Here is a 21,413-nt window from a genome sequence, read left to right as displayed (position 1 = left end):
TTAAATAAAAAAGGGTTTTATAAAAATATACTCCTCGTGTGTTAGAAGTTTCATAACCCCCTATTGTAACAATAAAAGTGTGATCTGTCTGCTCGGCTCATATATTATTGTCAAATAGAAGTATAATAAAATAAGAAAAAAGTGCAGCATAAAAATCAGCAAAAAAGACAGAAAAAATATTACATTATATATAGTATGACACAATATACTATAATATAATATAATGCAGGTTATAAATGGGACACAGAGTCAGAAAGTGAAAAGGAAAACAAATAATAAACAACTAAAAGTAAATTCTTATATCTTTGGTGGATCATGTCTCTATAAACCTTCTCAGGCTTCTTTTGTTTCCTGCATTGAATGAGCCTTTCATCAAGCTGTAAAGCGACACTCAGGTGAGCTTGAGGCCCCGCCCCCTGCCGGCCGCGCGCTCTGATTGGCTCGTTCGAACAGCGCTGCTCATAAACAGCTGCAGCGGCAGCGGAGAACATGAGCGGATCATTCCTGCCGCAGAAGAAGCTCCGACGGCGTGAGATCCTCAGAACCGCCGGTGAGTAGAAAATCCTCAAACTTTCCGTCCGGAAGCAGAAAGTTCTACTGCTCCAGGCGGGAAAACGAGTTTCAGCAAATGTCGGCTTGCTTTTTGAAGTCCTCGCGGGAAGCCGCGTGCTCGGTTCTCCGGCGAACTAAAACTAAGCAGCTAAAGTTCTGTTTCAAGTTTTAGTGAAAGTGTTCTACAGAATATTGACGCAGAGAAGTTCACAGATTACTGGGATTAATAGACATTCCGTCACAGATTGAAGTAAATTATGGCTTTAATCTTCATCATGAAGACACACTCTGGGGGGGGGGCTCTGTCTCCTGTGTGAGGACACCTGTCCCTGATTGACAGGTAGGTGGGCGGTGCCAGCAGAACTGCTGCTGGAGATGCTCAGACTGGATCAGGGTGGAGGTGATGCTGCTTTTGGACCCCCCCCCCCCCCCCCTCCCACAGTTCTGTCTGCTCTGGTCTTCCTGAAGGTTCTGCAGAACAATGGAGCCGCACAGAATCTCTTCTGTCCTGCCTTCCTGCTGGAGGAAAGCGGGTGAAGCTGGGGGGGGACAGGTGTTTGCTGGGGGGTGCCTGTTGGCGGGTGGGAGTGGGCGCAGACTGCGGTCGCATGGAGACAGATTTTCATCCATTTATTCTCCCTCACAAGTGTGAAAATGTTCTTTTTAAATGTTGCAATCTGAGTCCAAAAACCTGATCTTTAGTTTGTTCCATCAGTGACTAAATATGGAAATTCAGAGACAGCAGTTCTGTAATGGCTGGTAGTTATTGTTCTCTTTTTGTTGCATTGATTTTTGCTGCTTGAATGCAATTTTCCCTTTAGTAAATCTTAGCGGTTTACGCTTGTTTTGTCACCGATTTTTAATCCCGTTTGCAAAATTTCTACAAATTTTTTTTTTTTAAAGCAAACGTACATCTAAACGTGCAAAATGTTTTCGCCTTCCTCACTGTTCTTGTTGACATGTTCTGTTGCTGACAATGAGGGGCATCAATTAAGAAAATGAAGCTTTAATGTGTGTAACGTTGGATGGAAAACATGCAGTTGGCCAAAGCCTGCTGTGCTGCAGTCGACGAGCTCCCTGCTCCATTCTGATGCCTCCACGTCTTTGTTTTCCTCGTCTGAGCGGGAATCTGGACGCAAACGGTGCGGCTGGCTGGCTCTGATATTGCTCGCCATTTCTGTTGGACCACAAATGTTAGGTTGGGGAGTGAGGGGGGGCTGTAAACTAGCAGGAGAGCGTGTTAACCGAGAGGTGACGGCGTGGTCGTCGCAGTACGACAGGAACTCATAAAATCTCAATTCTGATGAAAATTGGAGACTGTCAAATGTTTCCTGAAACCAGACTGGATCATTTGATTCAATTGTGTGATATTTGCTTTGTTGTACCCCCCCCCCCCCCCCCCCACATACTTGTCACGGACGGCCTCAGTTGGCTGCGTATAGGACTGGTACGTGGAAAACCAGAGTTCAAATCCCTGATGCCAATCCCGTTTGTGGGTCCTCGGGCAAGACTCTTCACGCTACTATGTAGCCATGAGGGGGGGCCCCCAAGTCTGGATGTCCCTCTGCCAAACCACCTGTGAGAATCGTCTGATTGGCCGTGGCGCCCTCTGAAGGGGATAACGATTAGCTGGCGCGTACTAATGAAAGATCAATGAGTGGTCATAGAATTAGTTGTTGCCTGTCATGACTGTAGGACCCATACGTTTCACATTTAAGTGGGTCATCATAGTTGCACATACAGTTTGAGTCACATGGGACTCAACAGGGAACAACTATAAGGTATCAGTTTTTTTTTTAACTGCAGTTACTCCTATGAAAACACAAGAAGCTGCTGTAATCGTTCACATCTATCCAATTGAAATCCAGCTGGAAACCAGACGGCTTTGGCGTTGGTGGTTCAATAAAAACTCCTCGGCTCGCTTCAAGAAAACGTCGCTGCTCCTTCACAGACAAACAGTTTTTACGAACGTCTGAAAATAAAAATAAAAAAGTCGAATATCTTATTTTTTTTAAATTTAATGAAATTTTTTTTTTTCTTGGTAACGCATGGATCCATTGCAGTCGTCCTTTTACGCCTCTTGCCACTACCTACATTTTGCGTTTTTTCCTGGTATGAAATGTCGTCCTTTTGTGATCCATGTGTGACATCCGTAGATCAGAAGTGTTACTGGCATTCGTCGATGTGCGTCGAGGGTTTCGGCCGATTTACGTGAATTTAGTTTTGTGCTGTTCAGAATTTGTTTAGAATTATTTGTCTGTTCAGAATTGTACAGTTTGTGTATTTTACGTAGTTTATACGCCATTCTCTGTAAGTCGGGCCAAATCATGTGTGTTGTGAGATGAATACGCAAATTTGTTTTCCATGTTTGTCCAGCAGACTTTTCCCGCATGTACCACCGATGTGTATCTTTTTATATCGCGGATATGGCTAACATCCCGGTAGAATGACGTCATTGACCCACTAATCACTAATGTGCGCGGTGCGTGTTCTACTTTGGGTGGCGTGTTCTTTGCGTGGTTTATTCGTTCCTTTGCAGTTTTAAACGTGGTTCTGTCGGTACGGTGGGCGATTGTTCCAAAGCCGGTCGGCTCTGTGCAGACAGGAGCTCCAGCCTCGGCGCCGGAGATCTTCATGGTCACCATCTGCTTGATCTTTGGCACCAGGCCTCACGTCGTCAGCGTGCCAGGTCCTCAATAAGTAAAGATGGACAGCCCCCCCCCCCCCCCCCCCCCCCCCCGCCCTCCGTAATGTAAGCTGCATCCTAAATAAATGAGGGGTAATCCATGATGGGCTCCATTGTGTTGTGCACACGCTGTGGCACAGCCCATATGTGTGTTTTGAACTCATTAAGGCGCCTTTGTCTGGTCTGGATTGAGGGCCTTTGTTTCAGGGTGGACGGGCCCTCGTGTTTTTTTTTTTTTTTTTTTTTACAGACGTTGGTGTTTTCTCATATTTATTCGTTTGTAGGATAAACTCCTTGAGATGTGTCATCTGGTTTTCAAGAGGGTCCTTGGGCAGAACCATGGGAGAAATGATGGATTGTGGGTTTGACAGACGTCCTGCTTTTTAAAACTTAACCAGTTCAGCTCATCCCGAAACTCATCGATAAATCAGAACTTTAATGTTTAATTCTTTGGTCTGTAGGTCGGTTCTGACGGATCTCAGGTTGGGCTGATGGAGCTTTTTTCAGTTTGCAGTGGAAGCTGATTAGAATGAAAGGTTCTGCTAATGAAGTTCTGTTCTTTGACCCGCTGGCCTGACGCTGCTGAGGAGGAGTCGCTCTGTTTGGTCAGCAGAGGCCTATCTGCACTCGCCTCGGTTGCTTTGGCGCTCGGCAACAGCTGGCGCTTTGTGTTTGGACCGTTGACTGTTGTCGGGTCTCGCCACTCCGGAGAGGCTTTCTGAGGAATTTAACGTGGAAACATTGACCTGCAGAGGGAAGGGAAGCTGTTCACAGCCAAGGCGGTTTTTCTTACTCACTGCAGTTATAGAAGAAGTTGAAAAAAAAGTTGGTTAAAGCGTCCAAAGCCACACTGTCGGCGCCATGAACTTGAGGGCGTCTCGCCGGGTTTTTCTGTATCTTTAGACTTTGTTTCGGCTGTAAATGTTTAGGATGTTACTTTAAAATAAAGTCCAGGTGAATACTTGATACTGATTGGCTGCAGGGTGTCCATTAAAAAAAAAGCTCCTGAATGTTCTTTATTATTGTGCTGACCTAAATGCCAGATGGTAACGTGAACAACGCCAACGTCTACACTTTATCCAATCAGCAAGGCCGTAAAAAGATCTCCGGTTTGCAGTTTGGACCTCCGCCTTGTGCATTCACTTCTAAAGATGGAGGCCTTGTCTGGCATTGTCCTTTATTAAGGGGACAAAGATGGTATATATTAAAACTTTATTGATCTCACAATGGGGACCTGGTTACCATATAGCTCTATTAAAACCAGAAGATAGTTTTGTGGCAAACATTGAAGAATGTCCTGAAGGTGCATTTATCCCATGGTGTTCACACTGGACAAGTAGGGAGGGGCTTCTCCTTCTTCTTTGTTTCTCTAGTGTTTACTGATTCACCAGACGGCACATCTGGTGAATCACGCTCCAGCCTTTTTCCTTTCACAGATCTATTCTGATTTATAAAAGGCTTGCTGTCATTTAATTCCAGATCAATTTTCAAATGAATTAAATTGGACGCCATCTATACATCACTACCAAATCCAAGTCCCCGATTGCTCAAAGTTTGACCTGTGTTCAGTGGCCGCACGAGCTCGAAAATGGCTTTAAAAATGAAACTTATGGATTAAACGATTTTCATCAATCTCACATTTTTAAAGCAAATGATTGGTTTTCTTTTTCTTTTTTCATTCCAAACTACAGTTCAGTCACTCACTATTGTGTTTTAAACATTTGTATTTGGTTAGTACAGATAGTAGGGCTGTAACTATAAACCATAAGCTCCTGATTGGCAGGGATCTATTAGAAACATGGATTCTTATCAAAAATAACATTTACCTGAAAAGTCAATGATTGCTTGTAAAGCTACACTTCATAATCTGTTAGGAACAAGTATACATTTAAAAAAAAAAAGTGTTTCTGAAAATAGTCAGAAGAATATTGGAAGATTATTCATTTTTTTTTTTTTTAAATATCACCAATAAATTCAAATTATGCAAATATTGGCTGACACCAATACTGGCACAGATTTATTGCCTATACCTAAGTAGAATGAACTCCCATTGTGTGTCAATCCAAATGGGGTTTTCCTACAGCCTCTATAGTCAATCTTGAATCCATGTTTGATGGTTTTGGTCGATTCGATAGACAAATTTCCTCAGACGGATCGATCTGGTTGGATCGTAGGGTTACAAATTGATTAATTGCTACCCCCCCCCCCCCCCCCACACACACACACAACAAATTAGGGCTGCACGATATGAGGAAAACTTGCGATATGCGATATTGGTGATTAATATTGCGATAACCATATAATTCGCGGTATATAAACAAATAGCAAAACAACCAAAAACATAATTTCCATTTCACTGCAACAGTTTAAAAATGATACTCCAAATGACCCTTGTCGACATAGGAGGCAAACATCAAACATAAAAGGGCTCATCTGATTGGTCAAAAACGTAAACGGGTCCTTCCGATTGGTTAAATGCATAAAGGGATTTATTTCATTTGTTCAATATTTCAAGCTGCCATGAGATTGTTATAGCAGATTTAAAGGTAACCATTTATTGCGATTTTCGCCGTCTTTTGCGGTATGCGTATTGCACAGCTTAATGTCGCGATAACGATAAATTTGCGGTAAATTGTTCAGGCCTACAACAAATGTTGATAATTTACACGTTTGTCTCCGTCGTTTGCAGCTTTTTGAGACTTTAGCGCCTCGCTGTGTAAAGAGAAGATCCGTCCTGTTTTGGAGAAATTTCCTGCCGTTTCCGTTTCAAGTCAGGAAGTGGTCTCACCCCCCCCCCCCCCCCCCCAGTCAGTCTGCGATTCGCTCGTCCACATTCATCCTCTAGGGTCAAGGTTGTTCAATGAAGAGTAGGCGGCCTCATCCTGTGTCAGCATAGGGGGGGGCTTTGATATCCTGGAGCCAGAGACGCACACTCAGCTGTGGATTAGGACCAACAAATCAAAATGGGATTGACAGGTGGCTCCCGCAAACTCAAGCCTTTAAGACGGGCTTTAGGCACTCCAACAGGACGGGACGGTCCGCGCCAACCGACCACCTAATCCTGCTCGGAAGGTGAACACCATGGAAAACCGTCAGGAGCAAATCTTGAAACCCCCCCCCCCCCCCCCCCCCCCCCCCCCCCCCCGGAGGGGGTGAATGACCTTAAAAGTTTCATTAAAGATGGAGGACTAAGGCTGTTTACGCTTAATTCACTCTCTTCATTCTCAGCCGACTTTCCTGTCGGACACGGCGACGCTGGGCCCCATCTGCGGGGAAGAGGAGGAGGCGCGGCTCTAAATGAAACACTCCTGACAGCGTAATTAAGTCCAGACACAAAGGGCTCAGCAGGAAGGCCTCTAATGGAGGAGGAGTTGCTATTCTCCAGGGACTAGTTGGGTTCAAAAAACCCGCTTTGGACTGCGGGGCAGGAGGCGAGGATGTGTTCGTGTGGGCCGCAGTGTTCAGGATGAAAGCCTGAAGCGGGGGTCACCGGCCCGAGGTCACGCTTGAGCAAATAAAGACGGGCAGAATCCCATCTATACTGAGCTCATCCTCTGACACATGCTGCCTGTAGTGGAACGCCACCGCCTGAACTTTCCCTTTTTTAACTCCTTATGTAATTCTCTCTAGTCCTCATGCACGAGTGCGCACATGCACCTCGGGGCGCCGCAGGCGTGCACCACGTGTGCCGCGTTGTGGTGCTGGAGCGTCGTGGAGGTGGACGCGCTCTGCTGTCTGGAATAGCTCTGATCCTCTTAAATGATTATTGGCTGTGACTGGAGCGGGGCGGCGTGAACGCAGACGGAGGACTCGGACACGCCGACGGCGTCTGTGTTCAGCTCCGACCTCAGCCACGCGCCGTTTTCCTCCTGTAGACGCAATAAAAATGATCCTTTCTCCAGCTTTTCCTGTTAGAAACAGCTTTCTGTGTCTAAATCTGCGTTTTTCACTCTGAGGCTGCTGGGAAATGAAGTCCTGACAACCCAAAGCTGGCTGATTGTTGCAAACTGAAGTTATTGATACGTGACGAAGATGGTGCAGAAAAATAATTTGTTTCAAGACGGTCCGTTTATTTTCATTGGTGGTTAACTAGTCCTGTTTGAAGCCACTTCAAATAAAAAACTAGTCTTAAATTACCCAGAGTGCAATTCAGTAAATAACCACTGGGGGCTTTTGCTTACATCAGTCTCCTCTCACCTTAATGTCTAGTTGTCTGGGTTTTGTAACAAAAATGAACATTAATTGGGTCTTTGGAGGAAGTTCTTTATTTTTTTATTTTTTTAAGATCCCATAATGCACCAGAGAAGTTTAATAGAACCCAAAGGTTCTGTGATCACACCCTTCATCCATCCTTTACATTCATTCCATGACTTTTTAGTGAGACAAACTGAACTTTAAGCGGCATCTACTGACCTAGAGTAAAAACCAGTTAACCCTTTAACACCTGACACGTCGCCGGCGACGCCTAAATAACAAACTTTCTTTGACCGTCTATACAATTGTCAGGAAACGGCGGATTCTGTCGCGAAGAGGGGCTGCTTTTCGTCGCGACAGAGTTGCATTAATTGCGTCAACGGTTGCAGAGTCGCGGTATTTTAAAGGCCTGAGTAGTTTTGGTGACGACGTGGTTGAAGTTACCGACGCCTTGCCACTGACTGGCGGGACTCGGACCGCTCAGTCTGCTCCGACGCTTGTTGAAGATCCTCGGAGTTCTGGTGCAGATCGGGAGTTTGACGACAGCGTGACGTGAACGCAGCCAGACTTCTGCAGAACCAAACGGCCTCTGCCTGCAACCACGAGGCCGTTGGTGAACGTAGAGTAGGAAACACCAGAGCCGCACATCACCGCCAATAAAGTTGTTGATGTTTTATCTCAGGGGGAGGGCTAACCTTTTGACCTGTGGGCCACATGGGGGCCAGACCAGGAGCAGATGTTTTGGAAATCCACCATGTAAGAGCAAAAAATAACAAAAGCACAATAAATTGCATATTTATGGTTATCGCAGTATGAAGCAGTGCAATACGCATATCACAAAAGACGGCTACAATTGCGAGTAATGGTTACCTTAAAAGGGCTGCAACAATCTTACGGCAGCTTGAGAAATCAAATAAATCCATTTATGCATTTAACCAATTTGTGTAGACGAGGGTCATTTGGAGTATAATTTAAGTTATGTTGACTTTTATTAAACTGTTGCAGCGCAACAAAAACGATGCTTTTGGTTGTGTTATTTTTCATGTATCGCCAAGTTATATTATCATGGCGATATTGATCACGGATATCGCAAATCGGGGCTTTTCCTCATATCCTTTAATGTACTTTAAAACAGAACATTTTGGGTTTTTTCTTGTAAAACTGGCTTTTATTCTCATTTTAGCACCAATTGCACCAAATGGGTTGATGTCCCTCAAGGAAAAGATGTAAACTTATTAGTTTATTAGAAATGCTGCATTCATGTGCTGTTGGAATGACTGGGAAGAATGACTTTCCGACACACACGAACGTCAGAAAAATAAATCCTCCATTAAGACATGAATGCAAAATAACTTTCTGCTCTTCAGCGAAGCTCAATTTATGTGTAGACGCCAGAATTACAGGGAAAAATAAAACTGAGGATCATCAATATAATTTATTCCAGCCTGATGAAATGGTTAACGGGCCACATTTGGCCCCTGGGCTGTAGTTTGACCCCCCCCCCCCCCCCCGTGTTTACTTTGGTGTGCTGATAAAATGACAGACAGCCTTTTGGTCATGCATGGGGGGGGGGTGTAATGTGTTGCAGTCTTCTTACGTGGCCCGTTTGGTGTGGGTTCTGTTTGGGCTCAGAGTTTGATCTAGATGATTGTGTTCTGGACGGGCTCTGCTCTGATCTGGAAGCCCTAATGGCGTTCCTCTGCGATGGCCTAACCCAGTTTGTTGCCGTGTGTGTGTGTGTGTGTGTGTGTGTGTGGGGGGGGGGGGGGGGTGGGGGGTCATCCCATAAAACCGTCATTGTTGGATGTTTTCTGCTGCAGAATGTGCGTGGTGGACGCCGCTGCGCGTCACAGACTCGATTCCCTCCAGAGCCCAGCTCTACAAGAAGACGGGTTTTGTCCGTCCGTCCACTCTGACCCTCCTTCAGGCCTGACATTTGACTGAGTGGGTGCCTTTGGTCCCCGGGGGGGGGGCGCACAGATGTTTGCAGCTGGAGCCACAGGCTGGGGCCTTGTCCGTGCAGACGCTCTCCTCCTCCTCACGAATGGAAAAGGTCGTCTTGCGTTTCTGGTTTTCAGCTGCCGTTAACGGGGGGGCAAAGGCGAACACCTTCCAGGTCACGTGCGTGGCACGTGCACGGCTCCGGAGGTTGTTGGACTGTTGGAACCCTAAAGAGCTCCACGGCTGCTGAGTTTAATTTTGTTGTGGGGGGGTTAGTTGGACATAACCGTTTAGTGGGGGAATGGAATTGAACCAGCACCTCTGTCCAGCTCTTTCTATGTCATTGAGTTCTGTTTGGAAATGAAGTGGGGGGGGGTTAGAAAACAATGGTTGCTTTGTGCTTTGGTCCCGCTGTGATGGGTTTGTGGTGGGGGGGGGGGCTGGGCTTAGTGAAGCGGAGCCACTTCATTAGTCGGGCCTCTCCGTTTGCGACACCCCCCCCCCCCCCCCGCCCCTCCCTCGCTGTCATTCCCGGCCTCTCTCCCCCAGGCTCACTCGTGGCCGAGCGGGGGCTGGATGAGGATGTGCGCCGGAGAGTCGTCCCTTGGTGCCTTGGCGGTTCTGTCCCGAGGTGAGTCGTCGTGTCCTGACCCCCCCCTTCCCCCTTCCATCCTCGGTTGGGACCAGATCACCTGCCCCCCCTCACCACCCCTCCCTTGGTGCTGCTCCGGGTGCAGCGTCGGGGTCAGATTTCTGGATGTGGGCGGCTGACGGACGGACGGAAATGTTTTTGTCCCAAAAAACCTGAAAGTCTTCCTGAACCTGTTTTTTGAAGTTGATCCGACCTCTCTCTGGGGGGGGGAGGCAGGCAGGTGGGGGTGTCACCGTGACGGATGGCTAACGCCTCAGCTGTGGTGACCAAATGATCCGTGTTGTGAGCTGCTGATTGCCTTCTTCCCCCACCCGGCCCCTGGGTGTGGAACACGCCCCCCTCAGGGACAGCAGAGGGTCGGGGTAATCCTGCACATCCTGTGTGTGTGTGGGGGGGATCCTCGTGAGAAAGTTGAACTCGCTTAATGTCCCAAAAAAAAAACAAAGGTTTTCCCATCAGTGTCTGCCGCCCCCCAGGATGAAGCTCCTTCCGAGCGGCTGAAGAGGAAAAGATCAACCAGACGCCTCAGCTGGAAAAGTTGAATTACGTCCACGAAGAAGATGGAGGACATGCAGAAAGAAACTTCAAATGTCCTGCTGCTCTGCAGAAACTAGGTCCTAGAAAACGGCTAAAAATGTCCTAATGGGGATTAAAGGAGCGCTGGGAACGCTTTGGAAATGGCTGAAAAGAGGATGGGAGGGGGACTTGAAGGAGACGCAGACCCTTTAACTAAAAAGCAACACGCTGTTCCAATCTGTCCACACTTTGCTCCTCGGTAAATTCACATTTCAGAGGCTGGACATCTGGACTGAATCTGTTCTTTTTCCCGGTTGGTGTCTTTTTGGATTCGGTCTTCTGTGTTCTGCCTGATCGGGCTCCAAAGCGTGAACAGAACCAAAGTTTCCTAAAAATCTGGTTGTCAAGATGTCAGGGAAAAAAAAGTCTCATTTAAGGATTTGAATCGCTTCTTTGTTTGTATAAATGAAATGGACCCACTTGTCTGTCTTTGATTGAAGCTGGTCTGAAACCAAATAGAGACGATGCACTTCATTGTAGAACCACTAGGTGGCCCATTTTCATTCACTTTAATGTAAACCGGCTCCATTTAAGCAAAGGTTAAACTCTTTTCGAATGCATTCATTTTTATTAATTGTATCATGGTAATAACAATATTGGATAAAAGGGGGTGTGTCTATTGAATATAGAAGTGCGTGATGTCACCTATTTATAACGGCAAACTTCTGGCTCCAACCAAATGAAGTCAATTTAGGCTGAGTTTTTTTATTTATTTATTTTTTTGGGACAAAACCATGTTGGAGCCACTAAGCGCTGGCTGATCAGAGTCGGTCAGAGTCATTGTTTCTATGGCAACCACCCTCATCAATCATGAGTGAGCTTTGCAGAGTTACGGCGACACTCTGTCGACACGCAGCGGTGAGGTCATGTGACCACAGACGTCATTCACGCATTTGTGGACGTACAGGCAGACATGTCCTCTGGGGAGGAGCTTGAAAGAACTCCAAGCAGGTTTTAAGGTTCGTCCCCATCGCCTCCTTTAGTTTTGATTTATGTATGAAAACAAAAAAGTTCTTAAAGATGGATTCATGTCCTTCAATGAGTAAAACTTTAACACAACGATGTGAAAATCAAGGTTTGTGAGATTGTTGGACGACTCCGTCCCCAGTGGTCACTAGGTGAACCGACGTGGCTCCGCTTTTGTTTTTGAGTGCTCTTCATTCCGGAAGTCAAAGGCTTTTGGAGCCATTTCAGAATGAGGTTGTGGATTTTGGTAAATTTGCTCCATTTCCATCCTTTTCGTGATGACTTTTATTAAAAATGGATGAGTTTGAAAGAAAAATCTTAGTGGTTTTAGCAATAAAATGTTTGTTTCCTTCTAATTTATGACCTTAAAATAAGTGCAGAAGCGTTTCCTGCGTCTCGCGTTTGCTCCAGAAAAGCTCTGAGGTTTCTGGTCTGGTGTTGCTCGCTGAGGTTTCAGAAACCGAGACGCTGTTGTCTGAAGCTCTCTGGAGCGACCCTCTCATTTGTTTTTTGTTTTTTTGTTCCAGAATGAAGAAGTGAATCTGAGCTCCGTCATGGCTGTCCAGGGTGGAATTCAGGTAAGCTCACTTCCTGAAAACCCGTTCTGCAGCTCAAACTCTCAGCCTGGAGCTCCTGAGCAGAGTCTAACTTTCTCCGAGCTCCGAGGACGTTTTCCCTCTCGTCTGACGGTTGTTGGGATTTCATAACGAGTCGCAGACGGCGCTGCGGCCGGCCCACGTGTGTCCCAGCTCGCCGTCTGGTTGTTGTTGTTCTTGGTGTCTGACGTTCCTGAGCTCGAACCCACACCCAGAAACAAAAAGTGTCCCACAACAACAACCGGCTGGTGTTTCGGGTTTCGCTCCATCCTGGAGCGCCGCTCCACGCCCAGGCCGCTCTCTGACTGTAAACATGTTCAGATGACGGCTGATCCGGTCACGAGGGACGCTGGAGAACCGGTCTCCTGTGAGGATATTGATCCTCCTGGTGCTGCGGGGGGGATTCTGCCGCCGTGTGCAAAGCTGCATCCTCAAATTCAAAGTTCAGCTTTTTCAACAACAACAAAAAAAAAATCCCTTCTGGAATTTCTGCTAATCTGCTTGAATGTTTCCAAATCTTTCTGCACCACCTTGTTCCGGTTCAGGCGATCTCCTCCTCAGATTGCGTGACTGAAAACTGAATCCACCTTGAAAAGGTTTTATTTTGGGAGCAGGCGGAAAAAGCTGGAATATCTCCAATCGGCATCGCTCGGCTTTATCTGTCGGCTCTTTGGAAAATCAACTGGAATGTAGCGAAACGGCTGAAAAACAGAAAAGCAGCTCAAACAAACGAGACAAAACGATAAAAAATCTGGGTTAAAATGAAGATGAAAGCTGATTTTTAACACTTGTACTATCTTGTGGGGTCCAGATGACCCCAGTGGGGTCATCTGGACTCCACAAGATAGCACAAGGGTTAAAATGGATAGAGCCTTGTACTTGACAAAAGTATTTTCAGCAAATGGGTCCCTCTTGGTCATAAATCTTCCAGCCAAACAAACGGTGTTGTTTGAGGCGAGCTCGTTGATCCTCCAGGTCAAAGGTCAGGAACCGGACCATGGGAAACCAGAAAAAACTCCTCTGTTTCCTGGGTTCCAGAGTCCGTAAAGCTGCCGCCGTGACCCGGTTCGCGCCGCAAGTGGCTCAAGCCGTCAGGGTCGCCGTGGGAACGACTGCAACAACCTCAGCGTTGAGCTTTTCTGGGCTGGATTGGCCGGCCACTTTCCTGCAAGCGTGTCTCCACCCCAGCCGCTGGATCATCCGGCGCGTTTGACAGCGGATCCATTCTGACTGACATTGATCTGGCCCCCCCCCCTTGCTCTGGTTTCCTGACGTGATCAGGGAATCGACCCACCGGGGTTCTGCTCAGCTGTTGCGTAACGTCAGCGTGGAGAGCTTTTCCAGTTTGGAGGCTCGGGAGCGTCGGTCCTCGTTTCCAAATGAGATCCGGTCCCAGGCCGAACCAAACCGGGCCCCGGCGCCGGAGCGCGGTTCAGTAAACCCTGGAGGAGATCTGCTGAGATCCCCGACACCGATTCTCTGAGGCTTTGATGTCATTTAGCGCGTTTGTCAAGAAACGGACAGAAACAAACCGATGTTTCTCTTTTCCTCCATGAATCGACTAAATTGATCCATTTGTCATCACTGGTCATGGAAATAAATGAATAAAGGGTCCAGAATAAATCAATCTATTAATTGTTTTAATGCTAGAAAAAGAACATTACTTGAAACTGTGAAGTGTGCATACTGCCACCTGCTGTCCTGGATGTGGTAGAGCAGCATCTTCATGCAGCTGTTGAATTATCAATGATTTTTTTTTTTTTTTGATCAGAATGATCAGAATTGGGGAAAAGTCTCTACAAATGAACATACTTTTCTAATCGTGACACAGTGCGTTTCCTCAGACTGATGTTACCAGCAGAATAATCTGTTCCCCCAAACCCTTGAACCTGTTTTTGAACTTCCTCTCTGCAAACACGGATGAAACCCACAACCCGAGGAGATCAAAGGCTGATCTCCACAGACGGACAGGAAAGGTGGAAGTGGGTTGTCATGTCTGGTACTGTGTTGTGTGTTTTCCTTACACACATCTGCTGCTGCTGCTGTGTGTTTTCCCTTCTGCAGTCAATTCAACTGAAGGGAGCAGCAGATCTCTGCAGGTCTGATTGGATTTGGAACAGATTAGATTGTTTTATACCTTTTTTATTTAGTTTTTAAAGACATTTGTCTTTGTGGCAGAAATGCTGCTCAATTTAAAAAAAAAACAAGTATTTGTGTCTTTAACCTAAAATGGCAAAGCTACACAAAAACAAATGTTCTATGGCCCAGAGGTGTCCATTAATAATCAGTTTCTGATTTCACATTTACCAAAGACCACATTAATGTATAGCAGGTTTGACAGTTTTGTTAACATTTTTATGAAGTCCACCTAGTGGCAACACTTTTGCAACTATTAAAACACTCCAGACTCTTCGCTGACTCTTCAGGGACTCTTTGGGGACTGGAGATTTTTCAGAGACTCGTCGCTCGCTCTGGAAACTCTTTGCAGACTCTTTGGAAACTGTCTGAGGACTCCCTGGAAACAATTGTGAAATCCAAATCCTCTTCTTGTGAGGATGCCTGCCTCGCTCTGAAAGCTAATCCAGTTTTACTCACAGTACTGAAATGCTGCACTGATGTTAAAAACCATAAGACTCTAAATTTCAGTTTAATCAAAATGTTCTTGAAAATCGACGTGTAAAAAATGAGTAAAGTGACGATAAGTTGATGTGGGGAGGGGGTGGGGGGGACAGAGGTTTAGCAGCCGGGTTTTATCTTTTCACCTGTTGTCGCTCAGTATCTTAGAGGTGGGGGCGGGGCCGAATGTTTTTATTTTACTTTTTTTAGTTTCAGTTTTTTGCTGAAAGTGTTCGTGTCGGTAAAGGTCGAGGTAAAACTGATGCTGTTCTGTTGATGGTGCAGCTCAGAAGTTAAAAGAAAAAAATTTCTGTCCGTCATTTTTATTCTCTCATAAACAAAACTGAGAAAGATGCAGTGAAACAACTGAAATACAAAACAATCGTTGATTTTCTAGGAAAATTTAGGCTGCAGACACTTAGATTTTACCATTTAAAGGTTAAATGAAATCTATATATATTTTTATGTAGGTTTATTAAATTTGTTTCTAAATTAGTCATCGTGATTTTGAACCCATGACGGGTCATTTTAACAACATTGTTCAAACTTAGACGTCCAAAGCTTCAAAACACCGTTTGTATTCCTATTTACCCCTCAGACAGAAGAACTCCTGATGATTGATCTGAGCTGTGCTCTTGAATTTGGGTCAAACATGCGTTTGTTTCCTTCAGTCTGACTTCAGAAACTCCACCGTAATGGTGGTGGTGGGGGGGGGGGTGGATGGATGTGAGGCGACATCAGCTGCTGCCTCCAGGCACAGAGACTGAGGCGGTCGAGTCTCCGTCGGTTCACACCGACACCAATGTTTTTCTGAACTTTTTTCTTTTTTATTGGACTCTTTTCTCTTCAGGTTTGGCACGGCGAGAAGTTCGATGCCCCCCTGCTGAGCCCCAGGAGCCCCCGCGGCCTGCTGGGCCAGCGGCACGGACCCGGCCTCACCGACGTCTTCCAGTACGACCAGTGGCTGGCGGTGCGACACGAGGCCACGCTGGTGCCCATGCAGGAGGACCTGGCCATCTGGCTGAGCTCTCTGCTGGGTGAGGACCGAGTCGGACTTGTTACCCAGTAATGGGGGGGGCGTGAAACGGCGAGGAGGCGACCACAGGAGACGCACGCCCACTTTTGTCCAAATGCAAACAATGCAGCAGGGAAGAAACTGAATCTGGGTAGAAACCAAGTCTTTTGTTGGCAGACTAGAAGCAGACTGGAAGATCGAGGTCGCCTCCTGACCCCGGTGGTTACGGGCCCCGTGACCCCCGTGACCCTTATTAGTCCTGAACCGTGTCAACCATCTGAGAATCAGTCCAAGTCTGGAAGAAAACAAACGTGTTTCCAACCAGAATGAATGTGTGTGTGTGTATGTCTCCCCCCCCCCAGAGGGAAGAAGCTGAGGGGGGGGCTGTGTAAGCTCCAGGGAAGCTTTCACCTCCTCCCTCCAGGGGCGTCGGGTCATAATGCTGTTTGAAATGGTCTTTCCAGGAGAGGAGGTGAGGGCCGAGTTCTTCATGGAGGAGCTGAACAACGGCGTCCGGCTCTGTCAGCTGATCGGCGTGCTGCAGGCGAAAGTCAACCAGAACGGCCCCCCCGAACGCAGCAAGGTGAGTCACGTGACGCTCCCGTTTGCACGCCCCCCCCCCCCAAAAGTTCACAAAGTAGTGACCCATCACCGTGGTAACCAGAGAAGGCACGCTGTAGAGACAGGCCCATAAATCATCATAGCTGTTTAAGGTCCACTCCAACGAAAAGCCTTTTTTGGTGTTTCTAACGTGACAAGGGGACGTACAGACGGGAAATTCGGGTTACAATTGCATTTCCTCCATTCTGATGCATCCACTTGCAGGCAAATGAATCAGGGGTGTCCAAACTTTTTGCAGCGATGAAAATGTTAAATCCTTCTTTGAACTATTTAATAACCTCTTAGGACCTGGCGTCCACGTTCTTGACGTTTTGGGCTGTAGTTCCACGGTAGTAATTTAGCTAAACTGGAGCTCTGTTAGCGCAGAGTTAGCTCATATGTTAGCTTGGGTCTTAAGAGGTTAAATGAACTATTTCATGAACATTTCATTGCAAAGACTTACTCTGCTAATGTTGGTGTGGGGCTGTAAGCTAGAGGTCGAGTGTAAACGGAGAACTCTCAGATGTGGGTGATGAGGGAATAGTCCCGCCCACAACTCCGAGGTGACTTCCTGCCGCTCTGCCGAAACTAAGTCCTAGAAAAGGACCCAGATTTTTGGATTTTGACTGAAAACGACATCATGATTCAAAGAGCACTGGAAATGCTGTGAAAGGTTTAGAGGATCGGAGAGACTTTAATGCCATTTGTTTACTTCCTGGTATTTTAAAAACACTTCCAGTTTTCAAAAATGCTGAAAAATCAACTAAAACCTGAGAGGCGAACATGATTTGATCAGATTTTTATCTCTGTGAGACACAGTTCTCTTTCTGTTTTTGTCCCCCCCCGGACAGCTCTTCCCCACCAAGACGGTGGCGTGCAAGCGGGACGCCTCTCCAGGTTCCTTCTTCGCTCGGGACAACACCGCCAACTTCCTGGCCTGGTGTCGCCGCATCGGCGTGGAGGAGACCTACCTGTTTGAGTCGGAGGGCCTCGGTAAACGAAACGGTTTCACCTTCACCAGCGGGTTTGACCACGGGCATTTAAATTCACTAACATCAAATTAGCATTTTAATCCCAATTCATTAATAACAGACAATTTGGCGCGTTATTTATTTTTAAAAATCGTGTTAGTTTTTTTTACGTCGGACGGCTACTGCCGCCATGTCTATTCATTTTACATGAAGTCACTTATAAAAGCAATAAATGATAAATTGATAATTACTTTAATTTTGTTAGATGTTTAAATCGTTAATCACTATTGAAAACTCTGTGCGACGGGTCGTCATGGTAACGGCCTCGCACTGCCGTTCTTCTAAAGGTGGTGTTGAGCCGATGGATCTGAGAAATGAGGCTTTGAGTCTGAACCGCATGAACACATTGATGGATGATGTTCTGGACGGTAAACGTTGACTGGAGTTGGCTCCGCCCACCTCAATGTTCCTAACATGGACAAACTTTTTGAAATTCTCCGGCCAATCAAAGACCAAATAGCTCGTTATCTAATAAAACCCACCACGACCCCCCCACAGAGTCGACTCTCTAAAGTGCCACGATGATCAAAGGAAGTTTTCCCTCCAGTCTGGCGGATGCTCTGGAGCACGTGTGGCGTGGCTGTTGGCGTGTTCTGACTGCTTCTGTGTTCTGCTTCAGTGCTGCACAAAGATCCTCGGCAGGTCTGCCTGTGTCTTCTGGAGATCGGCCGCATCGTCTCCAAGTGAGTCCCCCTCCCGGCGAATCACATTTCAGGGGGCGGGGTTAACGTCTCTGACCGATTTGGAACTTTCAGGTACGGCGTGGAGCCTCCCGTGTTGGTGAAGCTGGAGAAGGAGATCGAGATGGAGGAGACGCGGCTTCTGGCCGAGGAGCCCCCTCCAGCGGTGAAAACCTTCAGCGTGTGCTGCCAGCACGGCGGCCTCTACCATCCTGGGGTGAGTGTGGCGGGCTGCGTCACGGCGGGGCTGCATGTGCGAGCCGTGACGCATCGCAGCTGACCGCGTGACTGCAGATGCCCAGCGGCGTGAAGATGGATCACACGTGCAGCGTGACGGCGCCGGTTAGGTCCGGCTCAGCGGACACGAGTCCTCCAGACGTGTGCTAAAAATACCGGCTCACTCTGATGTGGATGAAGGAAAACATTTAGTTTTTTTCGAAAGCGGAAAAAATAAATTATTTTTCTGATCCTTTATTTTACAAAAAGAGCATTGAGGAGTTTAACGCTTTTTAAAAGAGCTTCAGCTTCTGTAGAAACAAACGCCTCTTCTGTTTCCCTCCACTCTGCTTCCTGCAGGAGCCCGACCCGGACGAGCCCCCGTGCAGCTGCTCCAACCGGGTCTCCATCGAGTATCTGTCGGAGGGCCGCTACAGGCTGGGAGACAAGACCATCTTCATCCGGGTGAGTGGTCCCGGTGACGAGACACCAGTGTCACTCAAAGTGACGGTCGTGAAACTCCTTGCTTTCGCCCCGCCCAGATGCTTCATGGGAAACACGTGATGGTGCGCGTTGGCGGCGGCTGGGACACCCTGCGAGGTTTCCTCAGCAAGTACGACCCGCTGCGAGTTCTGCAATTCACCACCCTGGAGCAAAAGATCCTGGCCTTCCAGAAAGGCCCCCCAGGTCCCAGAGGGCCCCCCAGCAGTGTGGCCCCGCCCCCTGACATGGACCCCCTGGCTGCTGTGGATGACCTCGTCTCCTCCTCCTCATCTGCTTCCTCCTCCAGCTCTTCCTCTTCGTCAGGCTCCGCCTGTAAGCACCCCCCACCTGCATACACCTGTCGCTCCTGCACCCCCTCCCCTGCCTGTACCCCCACACTACCCCGGAGAGGTCCAGCCCCCAAAAAGACTGTCCAGACGACGCCAAGCTCCTCCCCGAGAAAGCCCACCATGCTGCCGCTGCCAGTCACCACAAAGTCCCCCGCCCCTTCACCCTCTGCCTCTGTGGGGAGCTCCCCCTGCTTGGGGCGCCGGGGGGTGCAGGTACAGCTCAGAGCTGCGACCCCAACAGGTCATCCTGCAGGTACAAGCCCCGCCCCCAAAGGTAAGCTCAGGACTCAGGGCCCGGCCTCCAAGCCCCGGAGCCCGGTTTGCCCCGAGCCGTCTTCCAAATGCCCCAAACCTTCCAGCCCCTGCGCCACCCCCGTGCCCCGCTCACTCGCCACAACAGCCCCTCCCTCTAGAGATGCCCGCCCCCCAACGGGCGCAAACCAGCGCTCTCGTCTGGCGCAGCGGCGCTCCGGCTCTCCGGCCTCACGCCTGCGCTTGGAAGCAGTTAGGCGGGCGAGGATGGCCACGAGAGCCGCTGCAGCCCCCCAGTCCAGGACCCCCTCCCCCAGCTCACGGACCGCTTCCCCAACCCCACCAAAGCCCGCCTCTGCCCCGCCCAAAGGCACAGTTGGCCCCGCTAAAACCCGGCTACAGATGCCCAACAAGGGGAACGCCCCCAGGGTGGTCCCAGGGGCCAACACCGGCATCAGAGCCAATCAGAAAGCCCCAACCACCACAAAGGAGGCGGGGCAAAGACCAGAAATGACAGCTGGCTCCAAAGCGACGGTCAAACCGGAACGTACAGATGGGGTCGAGCAGAGAACTGCCACCAAAAAACCCCCCCTGTGCAGCAAAAGGGAGGAGCCTTATTTTGAAATGAACTGCAGGAGGAAGCAGTGGGCGTGACCAGCAGGCTGGTAGCTCCGCCTCTTCAGCAGTCGGCACATGTTAGAGCCTCAGCTCAGCAAGCAAAGTCTCGGAGCGTCACGCGTCGACACGTGCACTGTGCACGGGTTCTTCAGAACCAGGAGATCCGCTCCTCCATCTGCAGGAAGCTGATGTCAGCCTTTTGTGGGCGTGGTCTGTTCCTCGCGTGCCTTCAGTGGAAGCGGAGTGGGGTTACAATATAAGAGATGAAGGTTTTACTGCTCATTTATGACTTTGCTTTTCATTTGTAGGAAAAACTACTGATCCAAGCGTCTTTTATGGAAAACGCTAAAGGAACAAAGGTTTTATCTGTTAAAGGTCTAGTTTTTATGTGGTCCTGTTGAAATCTTTATTAGGATGTTTTTCTTTGGCACTTTACAGAAATCTGTCTTGTCTGAATGTTTATCTTTATTTGTAGTTTTTGTTGTTCTAATCAATAAACTATTAAATACTTTTTAAGAATTGTCTTTATGGTAAATCTGCACCAAAAAAAAATCTGAAGAACAGCAGATGTGCTATGATGACCCCTTGTGGTCTGAAGCTAGTACTGCATTATTTTCATGGTTTTATTTAATTTTTACATTAATCTTAATTTTCTGTTATAGAACATGAAAAAATCTTTAGAATAAAAGACAAAAGTCAGAATTCTAGGAACGTTTGTGTCAGGAAAATTATTGTGGGAGAACAGGGTGAGGATGAAACCGCTGGGACATTTTGGGGGCGGAGCTGGCTTCGCAGACGCTTCCTGGAAGGGGCGGTTTCTCACTTTGTGATGTCACAATGTGAGAACCCACTCACTGTCATGGATTGGGAGGGGCTGGTGTTCAGAGACCAGGTATCTAAGAAACACTCAGTAATGAATAGATCCAAATACCACTTTGGTTGTTTTTTTTTTGGTAGGAATTAGGCCTGCACAACATCGCAAAATTTATCGGGATTTGAAGGTGTGCAATATCCATATCGCAAAAGTCGGCAAAAATCGCAATAATGGTAACCGTATCCCTTGTGCTATCCTAGGCACGTTAACATTGGGAGTGGGGTCATCTAGACCCCACAAGACAGTGGGCTTAACCTTTTTTCTTCAATGATTTGTGATCTTCACTGGTGTCCATGGATTACATGAAATCTTTCCACCTTTATCCACCTTTATCATGGTAGGGAGAACACGGCAATGTAAGGGTGGGGTCATCTAAGACAGCACAAGGGTTACATGTGCTAAGACGATCTTATGGCAGCTTGAACTATTTAACGCATCGCGTAAGTCGCTTTATGCATTCGACCAATCGGATGGAGCTTTTGTTAGATGTTGACCTCCTGATTAGACGAGGGTCA

At 47.7% G+C, this 21,413-nt stretch overlaps 1 protein-coding gene across 2 annotated transcripts; it reads left to right on the top strand.

Annotated features, from left to right (window-relative positions):
* Nucleotides 1-475: 475 nt before the first annotated feature.
* LOC101175284 (GAS2-like protein 3) lies at nt 476-20,543 on the top strand. Of its 2 annotated transcripts, none has more exons than XM_023952462.1 (9): nt 476-550; nt 12,095-12,145; nt 15,630-15,816; nt 16,259-16,377; nt 17,246-17,387; nt 18,045-18,108; nt 18,181-18,322; nt 18,682-18,786; nt 18,864-20,543. In XM_023952462.1, exons 2-9 carry the CDS (start codon nt 12,122-12,124, stop codon nt 20,058-20,060), a joined length of 1,980 nt encoding a protein of 659 aa, XP_023808230.1. In that variant the 5' UTR covers nt 476-550; nt 12,095-12,121; the 3' UTR covers nt 20,061-20,543. The 2 variants fall into 2 exon arrangements, with proteins under 2 accessions (XP_023808230.1, XP_023808231.1); XM_023952463.1 differs by lacking the exon at nt 476-550 and adding an exon at nt 9,891-10,004.
* The last annotated feature ends 870 nt before the right edge of the window (nt 20,544-21,413 follow it).

Source organism: Oryzias latipes, chromosome 23, assembly GCF_002234675.1.
Source record: "Oryzias latipes chromosome 23, ASM223467v1".
Classification (NCBI taxonomy): Eukaryota; Metazoa; Chordata; class Actinopteri; order Beloniformes; family Adrianichthyidae; genus Oryzias; species Oryzias latipes.
The sequence above is the reverse complement of the archived record's forward strand: the minus strand, read 5'-3'. Positions and strand labels throughout refer to the sequence as shown.

Coding starts and splice junctions, on each gene's coding strand:
- LOC101175284 (XM_023952462.1), top strand. CDS start 12,122: ATGGCTGTCCAGGGTGGAATTCAG. Junction 16,378..17,245: donor GCCCCCCCGAACGCAGCAAG/GTGAGTCACGTG, acceptor CCCCCCGGACAG/CTCTTCCCCACCAAGACGGT. Junction 18,787..18,863: donor ACAAGACCATCTTCATCCGG/GTGAGTGGTCCC, acceptor CGCCCCGCCCAG/ATGCTTCATGGGAAACACGT.